This window comes from Pituophis catenifer, unplaced genomic scaffold (genome assembly GCF_029215685.1).
Source record: "Pituophis catenifer annectens isolate HBS135680 unplaced genomic scaffold, rPitCat1.0.hap2 SCAF_1, whole genome shotgun sequence".
Lineage (NCBI taxonomy): Eukaryota > Metazoa > Chordata > Lepidosauria > Squamata > Colubridae > Pituophis > Pituophis catenifer.
Window position 1 is genome coordinate 232,548,034 of NW_027256881.1, and position 23,290 is coordinate 232,571,323.

General features: G+C 40.4%; 1 protein-coding gene across 2 annotated transcripts; it reads right to left on the bottom strand.

Annotated features, from left to right (window-relative positions):
• Window positions 1–1,150: 1,150 nt before the first annotated feature.
• On the bottom strand, window positions 1,151–23,249 carry ATG9A (autophagy related 9A). 2 transcript variants are annotated; one of them, XM_070955763.1, is made up of 18 exons: window positions 23,227–23,249; window positions 22,474–22,609; window positions 21,708–21,806; window positions 19,275–19,408; window positions 18,892–19,019; window positions 18,304–18,347; window positions 17,324–17,388; window positions 16,882–17,043; window positions 15,930–16,071; window positions 12,917–13,665; window positions 10,430–10,583; window positions 10,021–10,200; window positions 9,302–9,547; window positions 8,014–8,228; window positions 7,395–7,512; window positions 5,971–6,196; window positions 4,507–4,649; window positions 1,151–3,922 (listed from the first exon to the last, which is right to left on the bottom strand). In XM_070955763.1, the coding sequence occupies exons 5-18, from the start codon at window positions 18,992–18,994 to the stop codon at window positions 3,917–3,919; spliced, it is 2,553 nt and encodes an 850-aa protein (XP_070811864.1). In that variant the 5' UTR covers window positions 18,995–19,019; window positions 19,275–19,408; window positions 21,708–21,806; window positions 22,474–22,609; window positions 23,227–23,249; the 3' UTR covers window positions 1,151–3,916. The 2 variants fall into 2 exon arrangements, with proteins under 2 accessions (XP_070811864.1, XP_070811946.1); XM_070955845.1 differs by lacking the exons at window positions 19,275–19,408; window positions 21,708–21,806; window positions 22,474–22,609; window positions 23,227–23,249 and having other exon boundaries at window positions 18,892–19,035.
• Between the last annotated feature and the right edge of the window lie 41 nt (window positions 23,250–23,290).

The following is a 23,290-nucleotide window of genomic DNA, read 5'->3' on the forward strand; positions in this document are numbered from 1 at the left end:
TTATTTTTACAAAGTTTTCCCAAGGTTATTCTAAATATTCAGATTAGACTCAGCGCTAGAAATTAGGGCTAATATTCAATTCTAAAGTATCCCCATGATGTGCAGCAAATGTGCTAATCCTTTCACCATGGAAATATTTCACTATTTTTTCCCTTCATGTCATGAATATATACAAAACTAAAATTCAATATATATTTTAAAAAACACTGAACATTTACTCATTTCAGCATTCTAGTTCTGAATGTAATATTTGCAGGTATGATACAGACTGTTATTATTCTTTGTACAATACTACTTCTGTAATAGTACATAGTACCAATAAAGGGGAATATTTGTAGTTCAAGGTTGAAACGAGGGATCCTTGGTGCTCTCTGAGCTTGGTTGTTTTCTTGCAGATGTTTTATTATTCAAACTAGGTAGCATTATCAGTGCTAGTGGTGATGATGTTACCTAGTTTGGATAATGAAACATCTGCAAGAAAACAATCAAGCTCAGAGAGCACTAAGGACCCCTCATAGTATCTTTTCTTTTATGTACACTGAGAGCATATGCACCAAGACAAATTCCTTGTGTGTCCAATCACACTTGGGCAATAAAGAATTCTATTCTATTCTATAGTACATGGTAACCTATGTCGTCAATAAGCACCAACACCACTCTTGATTTGCAGATGTAACATTCCACCTTTATAAGGTTTAATAAAATTGATGTGCTTTTTGACTTCTTAACTTGTAGAAGAGAGTTATCTCAACACTAAACAATTAAATTGTCTTAATGTCTCAAAAGTGATGACATACAATCTGGGATCCAGCTTGGTCCATTCTGCAAGCAGTCGATATTGAGATAGTGGCTTTATGCCAATAACACCTTTGAGAACAAGCGCATGGAGCAGGATATCCAAACCCTCACAATGAGGATCATTTGACCTGAGCACTCACACTCACTGTGTCTGCTGCACTCAAAATAAATGTTGTATTTCAACTACTGTACATGGATGAAGTGATTTAAGATGGCATTTGAAGTGGCATGTCATGGTGAGTTGAAATCCTGGCTAAAATGTACCCTTTGCAGGTGACTAACATAACTCTCTTCCATTTCTAATTTAAACTTGGGTGTATTGGATAATCCCACACAAATGGCCAGACCCCTCAAAGAAGAAAACACCTCCTTTATTCAGTAGATACGGCACTGTACAGGAAGCTGGACAATCAGCTCTGCTTTACAAACCACTTGCATTATTCACATACAAACTGGCCTCCCTAATGCCACAAATAAATGTGGAGGTAGAAGGTGGCCATTCCATGCAGATGCAGATGGAGCAAAGATAAGAAGAATGCATGACTGCTAGTACTGTCTCCCCTACTATCCTTTTGGCTAAGCTATATCAAGATGGATGCTGAAGAAGAGCCCATACTTGACCAGCACAATTCAAAGCAGCAATCTACAAAGTGATTCTGCTTTCTACAGGGATATGTCAATATTGCTGGATTTCTCCATATACTAGTAAAGAGTAGGCATAATGCTGATGCTAGCTGTATCTGTAGTGTTAAACCATCCTGACCCAATTTGGAGCACTAAACCACAGCCACACGAAGGTGAGCGAGTTGTGCATTGTACAAAGGCACCATGACACTGGCGGGGGTGGGAGGGAATTATGGGAGCAGTAGTATCCCAGTGCCACACTGCAAGCAATTGGGTTGGAGGAAGAAGTTCTTTTAGTTACTATTCTGCGCATGTGCGCATGTGCTATAGAAGAAAAGAGAGACTGAAGCACTGGGAAACCACTGATGTGATTTGATGCTCTGGTGGTAAAAAACATTTCGCACAAAGGCATCTTACAGGTCAGCGGTAGTCCTACTCCAGACATCCTGGACTACAACTCTTATCAGCCCAGGAAACAGCACCTGCAAGGTAGCTATTGAAAGTTCTTTTACTTCTTGGGAGACAACACTCTGCAGTTGCAGCTCAACAACTTTTCCCTACCAGTAATGGGTTTCAATTTAGTTTGCTACTGGTTTGCACGTGTGTGCACTCGCGCCGCCACACGCATGCAACAGAAGCGACTGCGTGGGTGGGCGGAGTCTCCCACTGCCGCCACTACTGGTTCACCCGATCTGGGGCAACCCACGACTGTTCCCTACCCCATAGATACTTGATAAAACTAATGGGAGAGAAATGATGAGTAGTACAGGAAAATACTGAGCCATGAACTAGAAACAAGTCTGTGGAAACTGAGGATACATAATCTGTTTTTGCTTTCCTTCAAAAAACCCCAGGAAAGCATATAAAATTCAGGAGTCTGGCTTCCCCAAACATGAAACATCCCCAGAAAAATCAGCTATAGGATCCTGCACAGCCTAGTCTGTGAAAAGCGAAAACAGAATATATTATCTGGGATAATTTACTTCATTAACAGTGGTTGTCTGTGATCATTACCTAAAAGGCTAACAAGAATTTAAAATACGGCCCATTGTGACAATGGGCTCTCCAAAAACAAAATTCAGAAAAAATAAGTGGTTTAAAAAGGAACAAGCCACAGTAGTTCCTACTACTTAACTAGGCCCAGCTAGCCTACAAATAATACAGAAAGGACAGAAGACCGAGGGCAAGAATGGAAAACCAGTGTTTCTGCAGACAGTTTGAAATAGGGTTTTATCGGTTGAATTGTGAGCTTAATTGACTCTTTTTGTAAAAACATAAAAGTCATCCCTTCTTGAGTTTTTAAGATAGTTTTTTTTGGCATACAAAATGTGGTATTTCCATGAGAGCTGCATAATTACTATCAAGGCACCCAAAGGGAAAACAAAAAGAAAATCACAAATGGGGCAGCACCAATTTGGAGAAGCCAAGCAGGATATTAAAGAAGTACTTAAATATGATATGCCTATCATGCCTCTGATAAGCACTGGTAATCTCCACTCATCTCTCTCCCTCTCCCTCTGCCCCCCCTTCTCTCACACCACACACTCACTCACTCACACACACACATATACAGAGTACAAAGTCTTATTCTTGATTCTGAGTCTCAGCAGGAGAACCGAGGGCTTTTAGAGAAGAGTTTCTTTCAAGGCTTTTAGGCTGGGCATTATTTTATAAAGCTGACTTAGATCAGTTCAGATCCTGGCTCAGGCAAACATTACCATGATAAACCTGTGATCTGATATGGGGGTAGGACATGAAATGAATATGGCCCCCCAAGCAATGAGATATCAATTATGCCCAAAGAAAGGCAAATCCTGTGATAGAAATGATGGCACTGCAAGGGTATTCTTTTCTTCTAGTCTGGCATCAACATGGAATGGAAAAATCGAAGAAGATGTATTCCCTTGCTGTGTGCAACCGCTTCAGTTGAGTCAGGCTGTGTCAGTGGGTGGAGGAAGCCTGGCCCTCAATTCTTGTTACAAAAATAATCTTTCACAGCCCTTCTTTTCCTGAGTCCAAATCTACATCCTGATTGCATCTTTGATCATGTTGCAGTCTAGACAACGGAGCAGCTCTTCTGGCTGCTGAACAGAATCCACAAGCAGGTCCTCTTCCCAACTGAAGAACATTTCATCAGGCAGGGTGAGCATTGCCTGTCTCTCCCATCTCTTGTGTGCTCTGTGGCATTCTGTGCAGGTCTTGGATGGTTCTCCAACACGGACAACACGTATGTAGATACAGACAATATATGTAAATACACACACACCCAGCCTATGCACAGCTAATGTGTCACCGGTATGATGCATATCTGGATAGAGTTCTGCCCACCCCAAAGGCACCACTGACACCATCACATCGGTTACCCCTGTATTCTGATGTCCAGGCCATGGAAACTTGAGCTAACCCATATCTTCTAGGGCAGGGTAACTCACTGCTCCACCAGCCGAGACAGGCCCCAGGTCTGGAACCCCCACTGGATCTTCAGCCTTTGCAGTTATACCTGGAGGGGGGGATTGTTTAAGACAGAGGTGGTTATTTTGACAGGAAGGATACTGATTTAGTCAGAAACAAAACCTAGTATACATGCCCTTCTAAGGTCAATGGCACACCCGTTTCCATATCTACCTCAAAATCAATTAATATATTCTATGACAAAATAGTTCTTTGATAGCAACATGCAGCACTGCATTACCACTGGGCAATAGTGCTGGTCTGTGTAAGTGTGTGTTCAATTATGTGAAATCGGCAGCCACATCCAGGCAATTAAAGCATCACTCCTTTTAATGAACATGGAATGTGTAGGATGCATGTCAATAAGAGATGGGTGGGTTTTGATACATGGTCATGCCAGCTATTTTGCTGTTCTTGACCCTCCTGTTAATAGCAATAGCACTTAGACTTATATACCGCTTCACAGTGCTTTACAGCCCTCTCTAAGCGGTTTACAGAGTCAGCATATTGCCCCCAACAATCTGGGTCCTCATGTCCCCAATAACTACTTATTTAAGATATGGAAGATTCCTTCTTTTTGGCAGATAACACACCACACCCATTGCTAATCCCAGGGAATAAAACAAGCTGCACCTTGTGTAGCTGAGGTGGCAACTCATCTTCTGAGCTCTCTTCTGGGACTGGCTCTGGGTGTCGAGCAGCTTGGCCATCTTCTGCCCAGCCCCCAAGTGGCAAGCGAGCAAAGTGTGATGGAGCCCTATTCACTGGACCAGGGTCTGTAATAAGACAGAAGGAATGGAATGGAACTCACCCATTGCTTGAAGAAAACATTGTAACTTATTAAGAAGAGAAAATAAGAGTAAATATTACAGGATAAAATTAGCTTTCAGCTACAGAAGCAGTAAAGGGGAATGTTTGAGGAACTTTTCAAGCTTACGATGGTATCATTGTTACTCTTGGCTAGTATTCTGTATGTGATCATGTTCAGCTATAGTTCACAATTGTTAACAAAAATCAAAAGCTAAGAAGCTGACAGGGCGTCTCAGGGCAGCCTCATACGCCAGTTGCGTCCCTTTCTAGATCGGGACTCCCTACGCACGGTCACTCAGGCACTCGTCACCTCCCGCCTGGACTACTGCAACGCTCTCTACATGGGGCTCCCCCTGGGGTGCACCCGGAGGCTCCAGCTGGTCCAGAATGCGGCCGCGCGGGGGATTATGGGAGCGACGGGGCGCTCCCATGTGACACCTCTCCTGCGTGAGCTGCACTGGCTCCCGGTGGTCTTCCGGGTGTGCTTCAAGGTGTTGGTGACCATCTTTAAAGCACTCCATGGCTTAGGGCCGGGGTATTTACGAGACCGCCTTCTGCCACCAATAGTCTCCCATCGGCCAGTACGCTCGCACAGAGTGGGCCTCCTCAGGGTGCCGTCCGCCAGACAGTGTCGGCTGGCGACCCCCAGGGGGAGAGCCTTCTCTATGGCGGCGCCCGCCCTCTGGAACAACCTCCCCCCAGAGATACGTACAATATCAGACCTCCGGATTTTTTGTCGGGCCCTGAAAACTTATTTATTTCAACTAGCTGGGCTGGCTTGATCCCACAGTTTTGGGTTAAATTTAATTGATTTTAAATTGGGTTTGTTTTAAACTGCGGCCAAAAATATTTAATTATTTTAAATTGTTTTTAAATTTTGTATGTTCTGTTTTTATTCTGGCTGTTCACCGCCCTGAGTCCTGTTGGAGAAGGGCGGTATACAAATTCAAACAAACAAACAAACAAATAAATAAATAAATAAATTACAAGGACAGCATCTTCTACTTGATGTATTCGCCATATTATTATGTATAAAGAAGTTCTCTATAGGATTTAGCATTTAAAATAACTCCTACCCTTAGTAATCTGGGAGTAATGAAAGAATAAGACCCTAATGTATAATTGATAAACAATGGAGTTAATGCAAGTCCTACTCACTGTGGTTTACAAATCATGGTTCATTGCATCATGTGAACTATTTTCTGTTGTGGCTTATTCAAAAGCCCTTTCAGCCCACCTGGCTGAAGAATGCAGGCTGACCATGGATTTACCAGACTTTATACATACCCGAGACACCACCATAACGGCGCTGGAAGCCTGCCTGTAGAGCAGATGCCTCATCACCAATTTGACGTGGGGAGGCAAAAGGATAACTGGCCGAGCGTGGCATGGTGCTGCTAGGGGTGTTCCTCTGGGCCTCTGGGTCTTCCTGGGCACTCTCACCACTCTCATCACTCTCCCGCCGGTGCCACAAGTGTCGTTCAAGGTCCAACTGGGCGTGCTGCTTGTGCAGCTGTGAAAATGAGTTAATAAACAATGTTGTTTAGCCAAGTAAAGGTTATTGAGAACTCCCAAGTAAATCTAGCTCCAGACCTAAAATTAATTGCCCTGCAGTCCTACATATGTGTGTTGAGTCCCTACCTGTACATACAGAAGGATCAGTTCTATTTTGTTACCTAAAATGTGAATGCAAATGCACCTAGCTACACTGTATGATGCAGTTTTGCTTGTTTTCTAATATGATCCAACTTGATCTCTTATATGTTTCCTATTTTTCAGATCCTGAATTCGGTTTGATACTTCAGGATAATACGAGTGCAATTCCCTATGCTAGCATTTTACAGGAAGTTTGAGTTCACAGCAAAATTCACAACCTACGTCCACACTTATAAAAGCGCCCTACCAAGAAATGTGGATACAGTTCTAAAAGTTGCAGAAATGACTTGAGAACCATTATTTAAATACATGAGTAATCATCAGAGCTATGCAATGATTTGGCTGTAACTGAGAAGAAGTTCTTTGAAAGCATGATTGAACACCCATCTGTGACTCACTAAAACAGCCACACTTGGGTCAAGGACAAGATAGCTATGGCAGAAGCTCTCCTGCACCAGTTGGGAATCCTGAAACAGATGTGCCTGTTGTGACTTCCCGGATGAATCCAAAGTACTGCACAGCCCTAATAACAGTATAAATCATGCTGGAGCTAACTTTAAAAATTAAGATTAAATGTAAAATAAATCCCATATAGTTTGTGTTTTCATCATTATATCTTTCACCGTTCTGCCTCCGTTTCCTTTTTGTAATGCAGCGTTAGTATACAGAGACTTTTCTGGCCTCAAACCAAGACTTCATAATCATTGGCATCTCCAGCAAACTAGATGCCAAAGTGTCAACATGCCATGTGTACTTTTTATCTTTATTATTATGTATTGTTTTGTTACATGTTATGAGCCATCAAATCTACTTATGGTTGGAGCAGGATATTAATGTGACTTACAAATGAATAAATAAAACATGCACATAACAATACATATTCACATCTTTAGATTTATACATATTTACATATTAATATTTATGCAATGCCTTAGGCAAGCTCACAAGTGATCACATATGTACAATGACATTTTCACACCACTGTCATTTCTTTCACTTCCTCCTCTCCCCTGTCCCACAAACACCCCCTGCATAAGTCATTTTGATCACATTACCTCATGCATATAGAGAGCATGCAGACTCATCTCAGTAGAGGCATATTCTGAAAGAATTAGGCTCTGAAGCTGACCTTCCCAAGCACTGCTGCCAGAGCTTGCTGTCCTGGCATCCACCCTGCAGCCAAAAGTGAAGGAAAGAATCAAGATGTGGTGTTAGAAAAAAAAATCCACTGATGTTCAGAAAAACTGCCTCCCCTTCCAGCACTCGTATGTTAAATAAATCAACTTTTTATCAATCATATGTGTGCTTTGCAGCTCTATTCTAACTGGGTACACAATCATGGCTTATGATTCTACATCATCCAGAATGGGACTGCAAAACACACATTCAAAATACAAAGCAGCTTTTGTAAAGCCTTGGAGAAGTGACCAACTTTATGAAGCTTCAATCATACAAAAAAAAAATCTAGATGGTGCAGGAAGGGACAATTAAAGGGCTTAAAATGTTCAGTTTAGAGGGGGAAATGACACTGCCCTCCCTCCCCTCTACCAGAAAAAGCATCAAGTAAAATTACACCTCAGAATATACTCTCAAAGCATCCCAGATAAAATACTGATGAGATGGTTGATCTCTAAGAATTTTTCCAGTAGATGCTTACTACACACTGTTTCTTACCCCGAGCCTGTCATTGCACCATGTCTCCGAAGCTGGGCATCATCAGCATGGGAACTACCATGTATTGTCTGGGTAGATTGAAGAGGGGAGAAGGAACGCAAAGCAGATGCCACCTCAGAAACAGCAGACAGATGCCGTGAAGTCTGTGCATCACGGATTGTCTGGTACCCAAGTGCCGAGGAGCCAGCAATCACGTTGGCAATCAGACTGTGTGGCTGCAGACAGAAGAGAAGAGGGATTTTAATTCTGCAGAAACGGGATTCTCTCCCCATGTTTGTCACTAGAATTTCACCACCCCTTTCCAGTTTTAGCTCTGAACCTGCAGTGGGCAGAGCTGGAACCTCTCACTCTGGAAGCTAATCCATTCACTTAAAATCCCAACCCTAGAAGGCATGTAGGATTTTCAGGAAGAGGTTAAAACTGGATAGTTGACCCTTTACATAGAGAAAAGAAAAGCAAGAGATTCAATGGGAAACCTTTATAGAAATTCTACAAAAGGCACCTGAAATTGGTATGAGTAACAGAAATACTGTGAGGACTGGGGTTGGCTACTTCTAAAGTGTTTAGGACAAGGACTTTGTGATTTTCCGAGAGCCACATGAGGCCATTCACCGATGTCACTAGAAGATATATAGCAAAAAATATTTTATTTTTTTCATGCTTTTGAAAATGAGGTGAAAATCATCTGGAAACAAAAACAAATTGCTATTGTTTTTATCCTTAAACTCCTCAAAAAAGAAATGGGCAAAATGACAGTGTCAGAATTTGGGAATATTACTGAATTGAGGCTGAATTATTTCGGACTGCTAGAAGATGTTGCTTGCAGCTCCTAGGTTGCCTGTTTCTATTTTAAGTAATGCAAATGAAAGATGGAATACAAGAAACTCAAAGCAGGGCATGGAACATTTCAACCTATACAATGGTTATCGCAACAAAGATGGCTTCTCATGAACTGAGTTAATGCTACTCTGGTGAAAAGAGTTCCAGAGGTGTGAGGAAAGCACTTATGCAGAACTGGTCAAGTCTTCTTGGAATACATAGAAGTGTTTGGGAGCTGTAGTCCCATTAGAGCCACTGCACAGAGCAAATGACTATGCATGGTTGGCATCGTGCCTCAGTTCTTCTCAGCCTAACCAGCAAGAACACCGTTCTTGGCTTAGATTCCTAAACAATTCCCCCATTCTCAAAGCCCTATAAAGTGACACCAATTTTCTCCTTTTTGGGGGCAGGACATCTCACAAAAGTAGCTTTGCCATTTGTTGGTTCTCATCATCTTCTATGTGAGTACCTCAGATTCAGACTGTAGTGACTGGATAGAGGTGAAAAGTGGATTGTCAGGCAAGACAGCCTGCTGGGCCAATGCCAGGCTGCTATCACGGTGCACCCGCTCCTTAAGCAAGCTAATGAAAGCTGTGCTCTCCCGAGGCGGCTGCCAGTGTGGATTGGTGATGGCAAAATGCATGAGGGACAGCTCTGTCTTGCCATCCTCAGCCTGCTGATAAATGGAGGCTTCTGTCTTTCCAGCTGACATCCACTGCAAAACAGAGCAAAGCAGAGGTCAGGAAAATATCAGAGCTAACTATTCCCCCATCCTTATTTACTTGCTTTTGTGCAAGTAAAAAAATAATACACTGACTTCTCCTTTGAATCATTATTTGTTCCAATATACAGTTATTCCTTTAAAGGTACATCTGATATGTAAATCACATTTCAGAATTGTGAAAATGAAATTCTCAAGTGTACTATAAGCCTAAAATAGTGATTTGGCTTTTACAGTAATTTAAGGCTACAGTAGAGGAAAAAACTATTTTGTACCTTGATAACTTGAAAGCAATTACCACCAGATGTAAACTGCATTTTACTATTTGATCTCGTCACTTCTGTGCTCCGTGACTTAAACCATTTTTGTGATATACTTTCATTCAATTAACATCCTACTGAAGAATGCAAAGTAAATGGCCTTTTCTGAATTAATTTCAATTTTTTTTCATTTTTGCTGGAACTTACTGCAGGATGCCCATGCTGGCGCACATCCATTTGGGCAAAGGAGCAAGTGTCTCCCACACCCACCACCTCCACTGTAAAGTTGCGGAAGAAGTCGATGATCTCCAAAGCTTTGGGCCTCAGACAGAAAATGAGAATCAAGGGCGTCACAATGGGACTAAGCAGCTCTTCCAGAATGAACACCTTGGATGAACACAGAAAACAAACCATTAAGTCTTAAAAAACACCACAGTGAATATTACCAACATAGCTCAGGATGACTACAGGCACGACTGTTGTTCCAAATGTTGTACACTTAAGAGAAGGTCCCCAAATTTCTGGAGATTCTTATATAAACATCTTGTTTATAACTAGTAACTACTCAGGACCTCTCTTGATTGACAGTGCTCTCCCATCCTCTAAACTATCTTACCGCCTTGTACTGGAAGAGCTGAGCGAATTCATCTCTGGTTTCATAACGATGGGCATTTCCTTGCCAGTGGTCAGGCATGTAATGGATGTGTGCCAGAATCACCCGAAGCAGCTGCTCTGGGCAGAAAACCAGGTGTTGGTCTGGGATGAAGGACCTGCAGGGACAGATAGGGTGCACAAGCCACATCAACTGGAGCCAATGAGCTCTACATCCCTTGAGAAGAAGAAGCAGACAGGAAGTAGCTTGTTGGCAAAGGGTCATATTGCTACTATCTACGCTTCTTCTTTTTTTTATAGTAAAGGATAGACTACAGATAAAGATTATATAGGAACTCTTAGTGGAGGAAAGCAATTAATCTTACAAATTTTCACACCACATTCTACTTTGAAGACTTTCAGACTGAATTTCTTTTCTTTCAAAACGTTTTATAAAGTGCAATGTTAGTTTACATGTAAGGCAATCTTGTAATAATTCCTCCAATGCCAATTGTTAATTGACATGACATTGGCTGCAGATTACATCTCTCCAGAAACCTTTCAACCGTTGAACAACTTTATGTTGTAACCCATAAAATGTCAGGTTGATTTAAATGCTGATCCATAAACAACAATGCAAAAGAGAAATCTTTAATTTGCAATTATTTATACCAATGAAGGAGAATATTTGTAGCTCAAGGTTGAAATAAGGGATCCTTGATACTCTCTTATTGTTTTCTTGTAGACGTTTCATTACCCAAATTAGGTAACATCATCAATGCTAATAAGGAGTGGGGTTTGCTCTCCGTTTATAGCAAGTCACTAGAATATAATCTGAGAGCAAACCTCACTTCTTACTAGCACTGATGATGTTACCTAGTTTGGGTAATGAAATGTCTGCAAGAAAACAACCAAGCTCAGAGAGCACCAAGGACCCCTCAAGTCAAGAGCTTTGGTGGCACAGCAGGCTAAAGTGCTGTTAAATAGCACCAGCTGCCTGAAATTACTGCAAATTCAAATCTCACCAGGCTCAAGGTTGACTCAGCCTTCCATCCTTCCGAGGTAGGTAAAATGAGGACCCGGATTGTGGGGGCAATAAGCTGACTTTGTATAAAAAAAGAACACCACTTGGGGGGGTGGGGAGGGGCGAAAGCCCTACTAAGCAAGTATATACAAAAGTATGAAGGCTATTGCTTAATGCATTGTAAGCCGCCCTGAGTCTCCGGAGAAGGGCGGCATATAAATCGAACCAATAAATAAATAAATAAATAAATAAATAAATAAATAAATAAATAAATAAATAAATAAATAATTTATATCCTATTTCTTTCTTACTATTTCATCTCTTTATTTGCTAACTCTTCCACTTTCTTTCTCCACTTCAATTCCTTTAAGTAAACTGGTGACTTGACCATTAGTACTTTTTTCCTCTCAGCTATAAAGTTAGTGTCTGTGCACTCTGTAGACAGTGAACAACTGTACCCCTGTTAGATTCAGTAAAAACCCCAGTAACACGTGACAAGTAAGTCTAAGATTCCTGAAAAACCAGATTTTGTCTCCTGACCTCTCAAAAGCTTTATGACGCAAGCGTTCGAATGAACTCAACTTCAAAGCATCCTGCCATCATGATTAATGAATTAGGAAAGGCCTTGCTTAACTGAATTGAAATACATGAATTGTGAAGCTTAGTTAAGTCTCAAACTCATGGTACTCTAAAATGTTCTAGACTGGGGTGAAATGTAAAATTTGTTACTACCGGTTCTGTGGGCGTGGCTTGGTGTGTGTGTGGGGGTAATGTGACTGGGTGGGCGTGGCCAACTTTTTTTTTTTTTTAACTTTTCAAAGCATTTTTTCTAATGCTTTGAAAAGCCTCTGCCAATCAGGCAACTCAGTTGGGATCGTCAGAGAGGCTTTTTTAAAAATACCTCTCTGCCGATCAGGCAACTCAACTGGGAACGTCAGAGACTTTTCAAAGCATTTTTTTTACCACCTCTTCGCCTAAGAGGTTGCAGAAAAAAATGCTTTGAAAAGCCTCTGATGATCCCAGCTGAGCCACGCGATCATCAGAGCCTTTTTTTTTTAACTTTTAAAAGCATTTTTTCGTCGGAAGAGGTTGTAGAAAAAATGCTTTTAAAAGTTAAAAAAAAAAGCCTCTGATGATCATGTGGCTCAGCTGGACATTGGGGGGGGGGCCACAGGGATTTTTGCTACTGGTTCTCCGAACCACCTGCTGCCATCACTACCGGATCGGGTGATCCGGTCCGAACCGGGAGCATTTCACCCCTGGTCCTAGAGATAACTGCTAAACTAGGAATGAGTACCCCTGGTAATTTGTCTTCTAGCAGTAAAATCAGAGAGGGACCAAACATAAGAGCCCTTGCTGTTTAATAGATTTTTTAAAAAATTAATAGATTGCTTTTAATTACTACCTGCATAGTAACAATTATTATTCTCCAAGCATAAAGAAAGCCTCCTAAACCATGAAAGCTTCAATCCAACCATTCCCACTCACCTGCAGACAGTGACAGCCACTCCCAGGATGGTGACAGTTGTGAGAACATGTTCTACGGCTAGTACATCTTCATCATAAATTGTGAGGGCAATGAGGACAGCAAGGATAGAACCAGCAAAGAAGGCCACGTTCTTCGCCACAACAGTAAACAGGGGAGAAATGAAACAGTTCATGTACTTGGAAGCTGGTTTATAGCCTTTGCTGAGTCTCGAGTGCAACTCATGGTCCAGCTCATTGAAATGTCGCAGGTAGCAGCGGCCATAGAGAGACCAGCAACGGGCACCCAAGCTGCCTGGTTCTCTCTTGAGAATTTCAGTGTAACTGAAGAAAGCATAAAGAATCTGCCATATAAGTATAAGCGGACAAAGGAGAAAATTAGCAATGCCAATCCATAAGATACGGGTGCCCAGTTTTTCAGCCAGCTCCATGCGATTGCTACCACGCTTGTACTCAGTCTTCAGGCTCCATTCGTTCTCAAAGAGTGAGCCAGGGCCCCAAAAGAAAATGAGTTCAAAGTTGTACTTGAGACCACGGGTGTAGAAGACAGTATCTCCCAGGAAGGGAAGATGGAAGCGCACAGGCAGGAGTGATTTGTTCACTATGGCTACCATATAGTTCTTGAAGCGCAAGATGCGGTGGTAGATGTCCAGTTCTGTCAGCTCCTTCTTATGAATGCAGATCTGGTGCTCCTTTTGGATTTGTATAATCCGTGCTTGTACCTCCTGCCAGGTATAGTAGGGCAAATTGGACTGCAAGTAAGTAGACAGAGGATGTAATCAGTGGTATGATAAGAACAATGGAATAACTTTCCCTGAACTGACTGGAAGAAGGCAATAATTTTACCACTTCCATGCTAATTCCTATAAAAACACAACATATCCATGTAGGCTTTAGGAATCAAGCTTCCAGGTTGAGAATTATGTACAGAACAAGTATTTTTAGTCTTGCGTCTAGTCAATTCTTCCATCCTCTTCCTATATCCCAATGTAAAGATAACACTTATTCACTTATTATTTGTAGAGATCTGTTCCTAAAATGCCAACCACTTCACAAGCATGTAATTCCAAAACCTCTTGTATATTTCATGGAACTCCATTCACTTTCTTTTGAATTGTCAGATTTAACTATGTCAAAAAAACCAGTGCAGATTCCCAGTCACAAGTATATAAAATGAAGGCATCTAATTTTAAACTTGAAAGGATGACATCATGCACAGCAGCAAAGAAAAAAACCATACAAAGAGCTTTTCCGCATTAATTCATTTGCTTGCTTGTTCCTATAATTCTGACATTACACAATTAAGCTGAACATTCCAAAGACCTGGGGAAAGAGAAGCAAATTCTTAATAAAGAAACTCAGCTTCTAACAGAGCTGGCCAAGAGTCTAGAATTAGATACCGGCAAACCCAGAAAAGCAGCTGCAGAGAATAAAAGCCCTGCCACTCAACTAAGCAAATCAGAAGAGCAACATGGATCAATGGGCAGAACTAAGCTTCTTTCATGGGATCGTCACCAGACTGGAAAAATCAGCAACACTGCACAACTGCAAAGAAAGGTCAGTAAGGAGTAGCACATAGCAAGTAAATTCAGATAGACTAGCAAGGCCTCTTGCGAGAGCAAGGGTTTTAAAACATGGAGCAAGTTCTTATCTCCTCTTTATTGCTTTGACAAGAATCATATATCTACTAACTGATTATAAAATATTTGCAACAATATTGGCTGATATACTAAAAAAGATTTTTACATGATGATCAATTTTACCCAAAAGACAATGAAAAGATAATATGAAAATTGTATTGGATGTAATAAAGCAGCGGTCCTGAACTTTTCCGCCTCTGTGGATCAGCAACGGCGGGGAGGGGGATAAGCGTGCTGCTTGCACAAATGCAGCTTTGCGCACACTCATCTGCCACTTACACAGGCCAGTTTCCAACAGGCTGCAGCCTGGCACAGGGCCAGGGGTGGGGGACCCCTGTAATAGAGTATTTGCAGCAGCATAATGAGAAGCAAGTGGCATTGATTTTTCTTGAAGCAGAGCAAACTTTTGATAATTTGGTCTTTTGTGTTCAAAATTTTGGAAGATCTGGACTTTGGGGAGAATTTTATCCAAGGGATAAACTAGTTACATCTCAAAAGGCACATATTATTGTTCATGGTGATCTAACTAAATCATTTGACATACAGAAGGGTGAAATACACAAGGATGTCCTTTGTCATCTTTTTTATTTTAGTTTTAAAAGTGTTAATTGAAGATATTAGGATGAGAAAATAACAGGGTTGAAAACCAAAATTTGCAAGAACCTCATAATAGTATTGAGCACTTCATGAAATGAAGAAAGTGAAAGAATTTGTTGCATTAGATGGATATAGGTACATCCAAAAGTTTTGTTTTTAAAATAAAAAAAAAATGAGCAGACAAGACCAAAAGCTTCTGATGAAAAAGATGGCTTCTAAAATTGAGAAGAAGGTTAAATATCTGGGGGTTACATTGACTAATGTGAATTGTATGCAGTTTCAGAATAACTATGCTAAGGTATGGAATGATATTAAAAAAGACAGTAAGTAGGTAGGACAAACAATTGCCACTGTTGGGTAGAATTTGAATGATTAAGATGAATATTTCACCTAGAATGTTATTTCTATTTCAGACAATACCAATATTGATGACTGATGTATCATTTAACCATGGCAAAAAGAAACAACATTTTAACTTTGGGGTTTGATTATTAGAATTGTTTATGATTATAGAAATACTGTGCGTTATAGTTAATCTTATAAATAAAAGATTGTTGTATTTATACTTGAAAAAAAAAGAATATATCTACTACCTTGCTGGTAGTAGAGTAGGATTGTTAACCCAGCATTCCCCCTCCCCGATTAGCCAGATGTCTCTGGGATGCCTAAAGAAAGACACTGAACTCTCTGGTAATCATAAGGCCTCTAAACAAAAAAGTCTCACTTAGGCACCTTTTTACTTGAATGAACTGTAAGTGAAGTGAATCTCAATAGCTTACCATGGGAATCTTGAGGGCATTCACGTAAAAAGAATGTATTTCCCAGTAGCAGCAAATGTTGTAAATGAATTTAATCAGCCGGTGAATCCAAAAGACCCCTGCAATCACTAGGATGGAGAGAAGAAATCCATTGGCTTGGATCCTATGAGAGAGAGAGAGAGAGAGGGTAAAGAGAGAGACTGAGTCACTGGTGAGAAAGAATAGCTACTGCCTTTATGCTTTAGAAATATAAATAAACTCTTTCTTCTCCCATTACCAGAATTCAGGCAACTCGGCAAAGTTTGGAGAATGTATAATACTAAGATACCAATTACCAAAACAACTGGGCTGGTAAAACTAATGGGAAAAATCAAGAACATCATTACATAAACAAAACAAAGCTCTATTAATCATATGACATCACCTACTCACTCCCAGTCAAACTGGTCCTTGATGATTCAAAACATAAATCAAAGCATCATAAATAAAATTATAATTTATAATTATAAAATTATAAAAAATAAAAAATAAATTGAATGTACATCCAGATAAACAATACTGCATACATTCAAGTTTAAAAATATGAAAGTGGTCTTTTTAAAACAGATTCCCCCCCCCCCCCAACAACTCTATGGGTGGCTAGTCCATTTACTGGGAACAGAAGATCAAAGATGGGCCAGCTAATCTTATTACAACTGTTGCAAGTAAACAATAAATGACAGGTTAAGGTCCATTACAACTGCTATTGAGGATCACAAATTAGCCAGTGTACAAGCTGGGACATGTAATATTCCATTTCCCAAGTCAAGCAACTGAAAATATTTCTAACTAGAAGCTAAAATTCTCAGCATGCAGTACTGATGGAGTATTACCTATTATGAAGCTCAGGAACTTGCTTATCTAGGAGATTTTGTGTTAAGCCTCACAAAGATGAACTAAGGATGTGGCTGTATTTAGTCACTGCTATCTTTACCTGGCACTGCACTCATTGGGAGGCAGGAAAGCATCTGGCAGAGTCACCTTGACTGGGTCACTGGAATGTTGACTGTGATTCACCAATTTGTTGGCAAAGAGAATATCATAGTCAACACAGCTGACAAGGAATGTAGTAAAGGCCACAACAAAGATGAACTGCCTATAAGAAGAAAGAGGAAAAATTGGGTGCATTTTACTTCCTTCCCCTTCAAAGGACCTGGGCTAACAGGAAGTATCAGCTTTCCCGTTATCAATTTTCGAACCAAGTCAGGACATCAAGATAGGATTTCTTTCAACTGAAATAATTCGAATTGAGCATTGAGAAGCATCACCAACCTAGGTGAGATATTATTATATTTTTCACCTTCTGACTGACAAGAGGGCTTATAGGAACATAAAAACGAATTCTACAAATCCCAGGAGCAAAAAATTATACTCACATTAACTCAAAGATCTCACTGATAAGCATGCATGTGAAGCCATTCTTCTGGTGCAGGTTATAGACGTGAAGATTACAGTCAAGGAGAATTGCCAAGCTTTTTGGGAATCTACCCCCCGTTTCATCTGTGATTTACAAATGGCATTTTCTCTTGCACTTTAAACTGCCTTCGTATAATACTAAGTAGTTAACACTTGAGGTAAGGAGTCAGTAACTTTCTTCATAAAGAATTTCCTTTAGAAATGCAGGTAGTTCTCGCTTAGGAAGTTACGACAGACACCCCCCTCCCTTTCCCAAAGTTACTTATGACCTTCTTTTCAAAGTTATGACTGCTACATACTACCACAGTAATGTGATTGCATTTTGGGCACTTGGTATCATGACTGGTTGCAGTGTCCATCAGTCACATGGCATTTGAAATTATTTTGCTAGTTTCAGGCATTTATTGCTGGTTTCTAGTAAAATCTCATCCATTCTGAAGAATGGACTCACTTTATAGTCATCTATAGTTCATTTAATAATCGGAATGACTTCTTTATGACTGTTCTATAAAAAGGTTGCAAAATCAAGTCAGGTCACCTGGTGACTCACTTAACAACTGCAAAGACTTACAAGCAAAATTCCAGGGTCAATTGTGGTTATTAAGTGAGGACTATCTGTACGTACAGTTAACATCCTTGTATCTTTTGTTATCTTATCTGTGAGGAATATATCAGTTGCAAGGATCATTTCTAAATGAAATATACATGTATTTATACATATATAATTTATATGTTAAGTGTAATTGAAACTGAAACACACTGAAGTTTTATTCACTTATTAATAGTATCCTGTTGAATACAACTAATCTATCAATTATTTCCTAATTTATATCACTATGGTTTATTATTGTAATAATTTCTTAATCCTGAAATTAAAAGGCTTCTTGTTAAGTGATTTCCAATTTGGTGTAATTTTGTCCCTGTAATCAGGTAAGGATATACGAGAGAAAAAAAGATCCAGATTTTCAATGTGATGCCAGGGAGCTACAAAACAGAGACAAAATATCAAAAATATTCATTCCAACATTCACCATAGAAAATTTTACAGGACAAGGAAAAAGTCTGCCAAAAGAGCTGCAAATACCAGTTTCACTTAAACAATCTCATCCAAAGGGAATTGAGGCATTTGTGTTTCCATTTGTGTTTTGGATTATGAGATGAAACATTCCATTTCCAGGAGAAACGGACTGTAAGAATAGCATCTGAAATACCTAAAACTAATTATGGAAACACCCCTCCACTAAATTTAATGAAAATTAGGATCATATTGTATAAGAAATGCAGTTCTTCCACCAACATAGGGCACAATCCCCAATTTTCCTTTTCAACATGCATACCACTAGAGCAAGGGTGTCAAACTCGATCGCATCACATGACATATCAAGACATATCGAGACATTTTTTTGCCTTTGCAAAAAAGACGGGGTGGGTGTGGCCTGCGTGTGATGCATCCGGCCTACAAGCAGCCAGTTTGACAGGCCTGCACTAGAGTTTTTGACACTGAGGTTAGCAGTCCATCTATACTTACATTTGCTGCCCTCAGGGACATGAACCATCAGATTCTCTTCTCCAGGGGGAGAGTCATTATATGAGGCCTCCAATCGCTGATACTCAGTATCAAAGTGAGCCATGTTGTCATCTAAATTCTTATAAACTCTGACATAAAAGGGCAGTGAAGGACAGAGAGAGGAGGGATCAGCAATTTGATGTAATTATGAGCCATCAGTCAAATAGGCAGTTCATAACTTCTTTTAAGCTATACTTATGTACAGAATACCAAACAGAGTAAAAGAAGAGGAAACTATTAAGAAACAATAGCAACAAGCGGGTAATAAAAATGAAAGGGTAGAAAATTATGGATTACTATTTTTTCTTTTTGCCCCCTCTTTTTCCTGAAGTCTGAGAGCTTACCTCTCTGATCACTACTTGAGGAGAAAACAACAAGGAAAAACACTTCATTTCATTAAAAATCCTGTTCATTGTCCAGCCCTTCAACTTTCATTGACTCCATGTTTACGAGCTGCAGTCTGTTACAAGATACACTCCTAAAACAAAATAACATATTACATAAGCACAGATTTGACACAAATAGTTATGCTGTATCAAGCTCTCCCTAAATGCAAATGAAACTACATTTTCAGCTGAAATAAATATACAACTCCACTTGGTTTTCATAATAATGTTTTTCTAGTTTTATTTTCAGTTTTATTACAGCATTAAAATGCACATAAGTGAAAAAAATACATGCTAATTAAAAATAAATCTTCAGTAATGTAACAAATGTATGGCATAAAATGCTATCAAGCAACCCTTTCATTTAAAAACAAGCAAAAGATTACAGTAAGAAGCAGGAAAACACAACAGAAAATTGACTGTCTCAGAAAACTAATTCTGCCACAAATGCTAAATTCTGGACTGTGAAGTTAACTCAAATTCACTGAGTGCACAAGGAGAGGATTAATCTATAGTTAGCACTGCTGGTAAACTACGTTCTATTAAAAATTGATCTGTTCAACATGCACAAATTAATATAGAATTAAAGCTTCATGCTAGATCAGATGAAAGCTTATTGAACCTGGAATTGTGGGTTCAATAGACACAATACTCAATAGTCAGATAGACCCTCTAGGGAGACCGCAAGCAGGACATGTCCCTAACCCTAACCCTAACCATTTTCTATCATTGTCCTAAGAAACCAGGATTCAGACCACAAGGTTTCTGATATTAGAAAGCCAAGATTATTTGTGGCCATTGGAAGACTTTTTCATGAAATTTTAATGCTGTCCGCTTTGGACAGTCACTACATTCCAGGGCAAAGAATCTTAACAGCTTCATAGTTTGCCATACCATGCATAATTTTATACACTAAACTAATTTCTTGCATATCCATCCTTTCTGTGGGACAGTCAGTGTTACTGTTGCTTTCTTGCAGTGTCCTTTGAGAACCCATATACTGGATTTCAAGTATCAGCACAACACTGTTTATATCAATTCATTATTTTACAGTACTGTATTAGCAATTTTAAATCAAGCATGGGATTTTTCTTTTTCACAACTGCCACAAATTGAGTCAAATTCCTTTACAGAGCTACACACCACAAATCCCACAAAGAATCCATTGGTGTATATATATTGCTTCCTTTGATTTTTTTTTTTTTTGCTCCACTGTATATCGTTTTAGTATTACCTATACTAAATTATATTTGCCATTTTAATTCCTACACATTCTTTAAAAGAGATTCTTTTAAAGTGCTTCACACTCCATTTTTCTTTCAATCACTCTTAACTGTCTAGGTTTTCATAGATAGAGATCACTATGGGTTTTGTGATAGATTGTGAGAAAAATGGGTTTTTTTTCCCTTAAAAAAAAGATCACACATTTAGCAATCCTAGCACTTCTAGTGAAGGGAATTTTTACATACTGTGACTCAGTTGCTAGCATGCAGCTTTGTTGTTGCTGTAAACATAATTAAACATGGTTTGTGTAGGTTAAAACTGAATGGTACAGTTTTTGAATTTTTTAATGGTTTTAATGCAGGGGTTCCCTGACATCTGGAGATTATTTTTGTTCCTCCTGAATAAAAAGGGTGAGAAAGGTTGGTCTATATAACATGAAATGTATTATTTGAGTTAATCCTATTACCATAAAATAATATATTCTTTTATTCCATCATTGTTAAGTTTATTTGGAAGTTTTTCTTGTTAATCCTGTTAATTAATCCTGTTAATAGTACTGGCAAAAATTATGCAATGTCTTTCAAATCAACTCATATGCATGTATATATAATGTTAACTAAAGAGCATGTTATTTAACCAGACTTGTTTTCTAAATAGAATATAATTCTGAGCTCTCATAATTTCCAAGTATCCTTAACCTTTTAAAACTTATTTCAGTTTGCTGATTGTTCTTATTTATTTTTTACTTATTTCGTTTTTTAAAAAGATTAGTCTACTAAAATCAAACTTCCTTGGCTATTATATGTGTGTGTGTGTGTCACTGAATCTAACAGGGTTATTGTTACTATTTCCAGTCAGTTCAACAATATTTTGCCTCATATTCATTTAGAACTTGTAACCACAACAACAGAACACAAGCCTGCTTCAGTCTTGTAATATTATCACTCACAGATTTTTAAACAGAATTACTGTAGTTCCAAATGTATTTTAATTGCAAAAAGCAAGAGTGCATACCTGGAACTGATCAATGCGCCTGTTATATATGTATGCATTCATACATGTTTTATTGGATAAGACCACAATCTATCTAGTCAAGAATTCTTTACAATAATTGTACCAAAGGACCCTGTTAGGTGACCAACTGAAAATCAACTAGTGGTCCCTTACCAATGTTCTGATGCTGCTGGGTTAAAAGGTCCCAGGAATACGATAGCATGGCAGACGATGCTCTTGCCTTCTGAGCACATGCTTGCATTGTTGCCAGTTCTGCAAATAAAAACAATCACACCAAACTTTAGATGTTTCTCTTGGTGTGCTTAGGATAAAATCTATCTGTCCTTGTCCTGCAGAAAGGCAACCCAACCCACGCACAAGAAACAGCAGCTAATCTGCTGCTCACCATTATTCTGACAAACTGCTTTAGTCTGTAGCGTGACAAAATTAAGGAATTAAGACAGTGGTGAAGTCTAATTTTTTTTACTACCGGTTCTGTGGGCGTGGTGTGGCTTGGTGGGCGTGGCTTGGTGGGCGTGGCAGGGGAAGGATACTGCAAAATCCCCATTCCCACCCCACTTTGGCAGCCAGAGGTGGCATTTGCCGGTTCTCCGAACTGCTCAAAATTTCCGCTACCGGTTCTCCAGAACCTGTCCGAACCTGCTGGATTTCACCCCTGAATTAAGGAGAAACTTCCTAACAGTGAGGACAATTAACCAGCGGAACCAGCTTGCCTTCAGAAGTTATGGGTGCTTCATCACTGGAGGTTTTTTTTTAAAGAAGAGAGGGGACAGTCACTTGTCTGAAATGGCATAGGATCTCCTGCTTGAGCAGGGGGCTGGACTAAGAAGACCTCCAAAAGGCCCCTTCCAGCTCATTCATTCTGTTCTAAAACAAACCCTCCCCAATGCATAAGACCAAAAACGGGACAAAAACTAACCTGTGCCATCTTGCCCTAATGCTGATGAAACATTCTCTTTGCTTTGTGGCTGGCAAGACCGAGCAGCATGGTGGTGGTGGGGGTGTCTCTCAGCCTTGAATCTCCACAGCGTTTTTCTCACCTGGTAGGCTGACACCTGGGAGGGGAAGAAAACACACACACACACACACACATTTACAGTGGCGGTTTCCAACAGGGGAAAGTGGTGATGGGGGTGGGGGAGAGAACCCCTTATGTAAGCATCAGGAGAGCGAGAACCAAGAGCCGCCTCCTTTTCAGCAATTGCACCAGACCCGCAGAGCGCAGAAGCCGGCAGAGACCCGTCCACCCGCGGGGGCTCTAGCCAGGTGAGCCAAGGTGTGTAACCCACCCGGCGGACGACCTGGCCATTGGGACTTGCTACGTGGGGATGGGGTCGGGGTCGGAAATCTCCGTTGCCGAGGGACACCCCCCCAACCCCCTCTTTTCCCCTTTATAGATCGGGCACGGCTGAGCTCCGGACTATATTCAGGCAGTCCCGAGATGTTGTTTTGTTTTGGCTGCGGGAGCTCCGGTAGGGAGGAGCCTTCCTCCGAGGTTGTTTACACGGGAGAAGGGAAGCCCGGTTTGGAGGAAGACGCGGGGCGCTCTCCTCCTCTTCCTCCTCCCCGCCGGCTTTTCCCCGGAGCTAAGGGAGGCTCACCCTCTGCGGTCGCCCCTGGTAACCTGCCAGGGGCGCCGCCGCCACCGCGACTTGGGGGAATTGTCACTCACTCTTTTCTCCTCCGCCGCCTTTCCCTCCGTCTGGCGTCTTCCGCTACCAATCAGAGGTCACGAC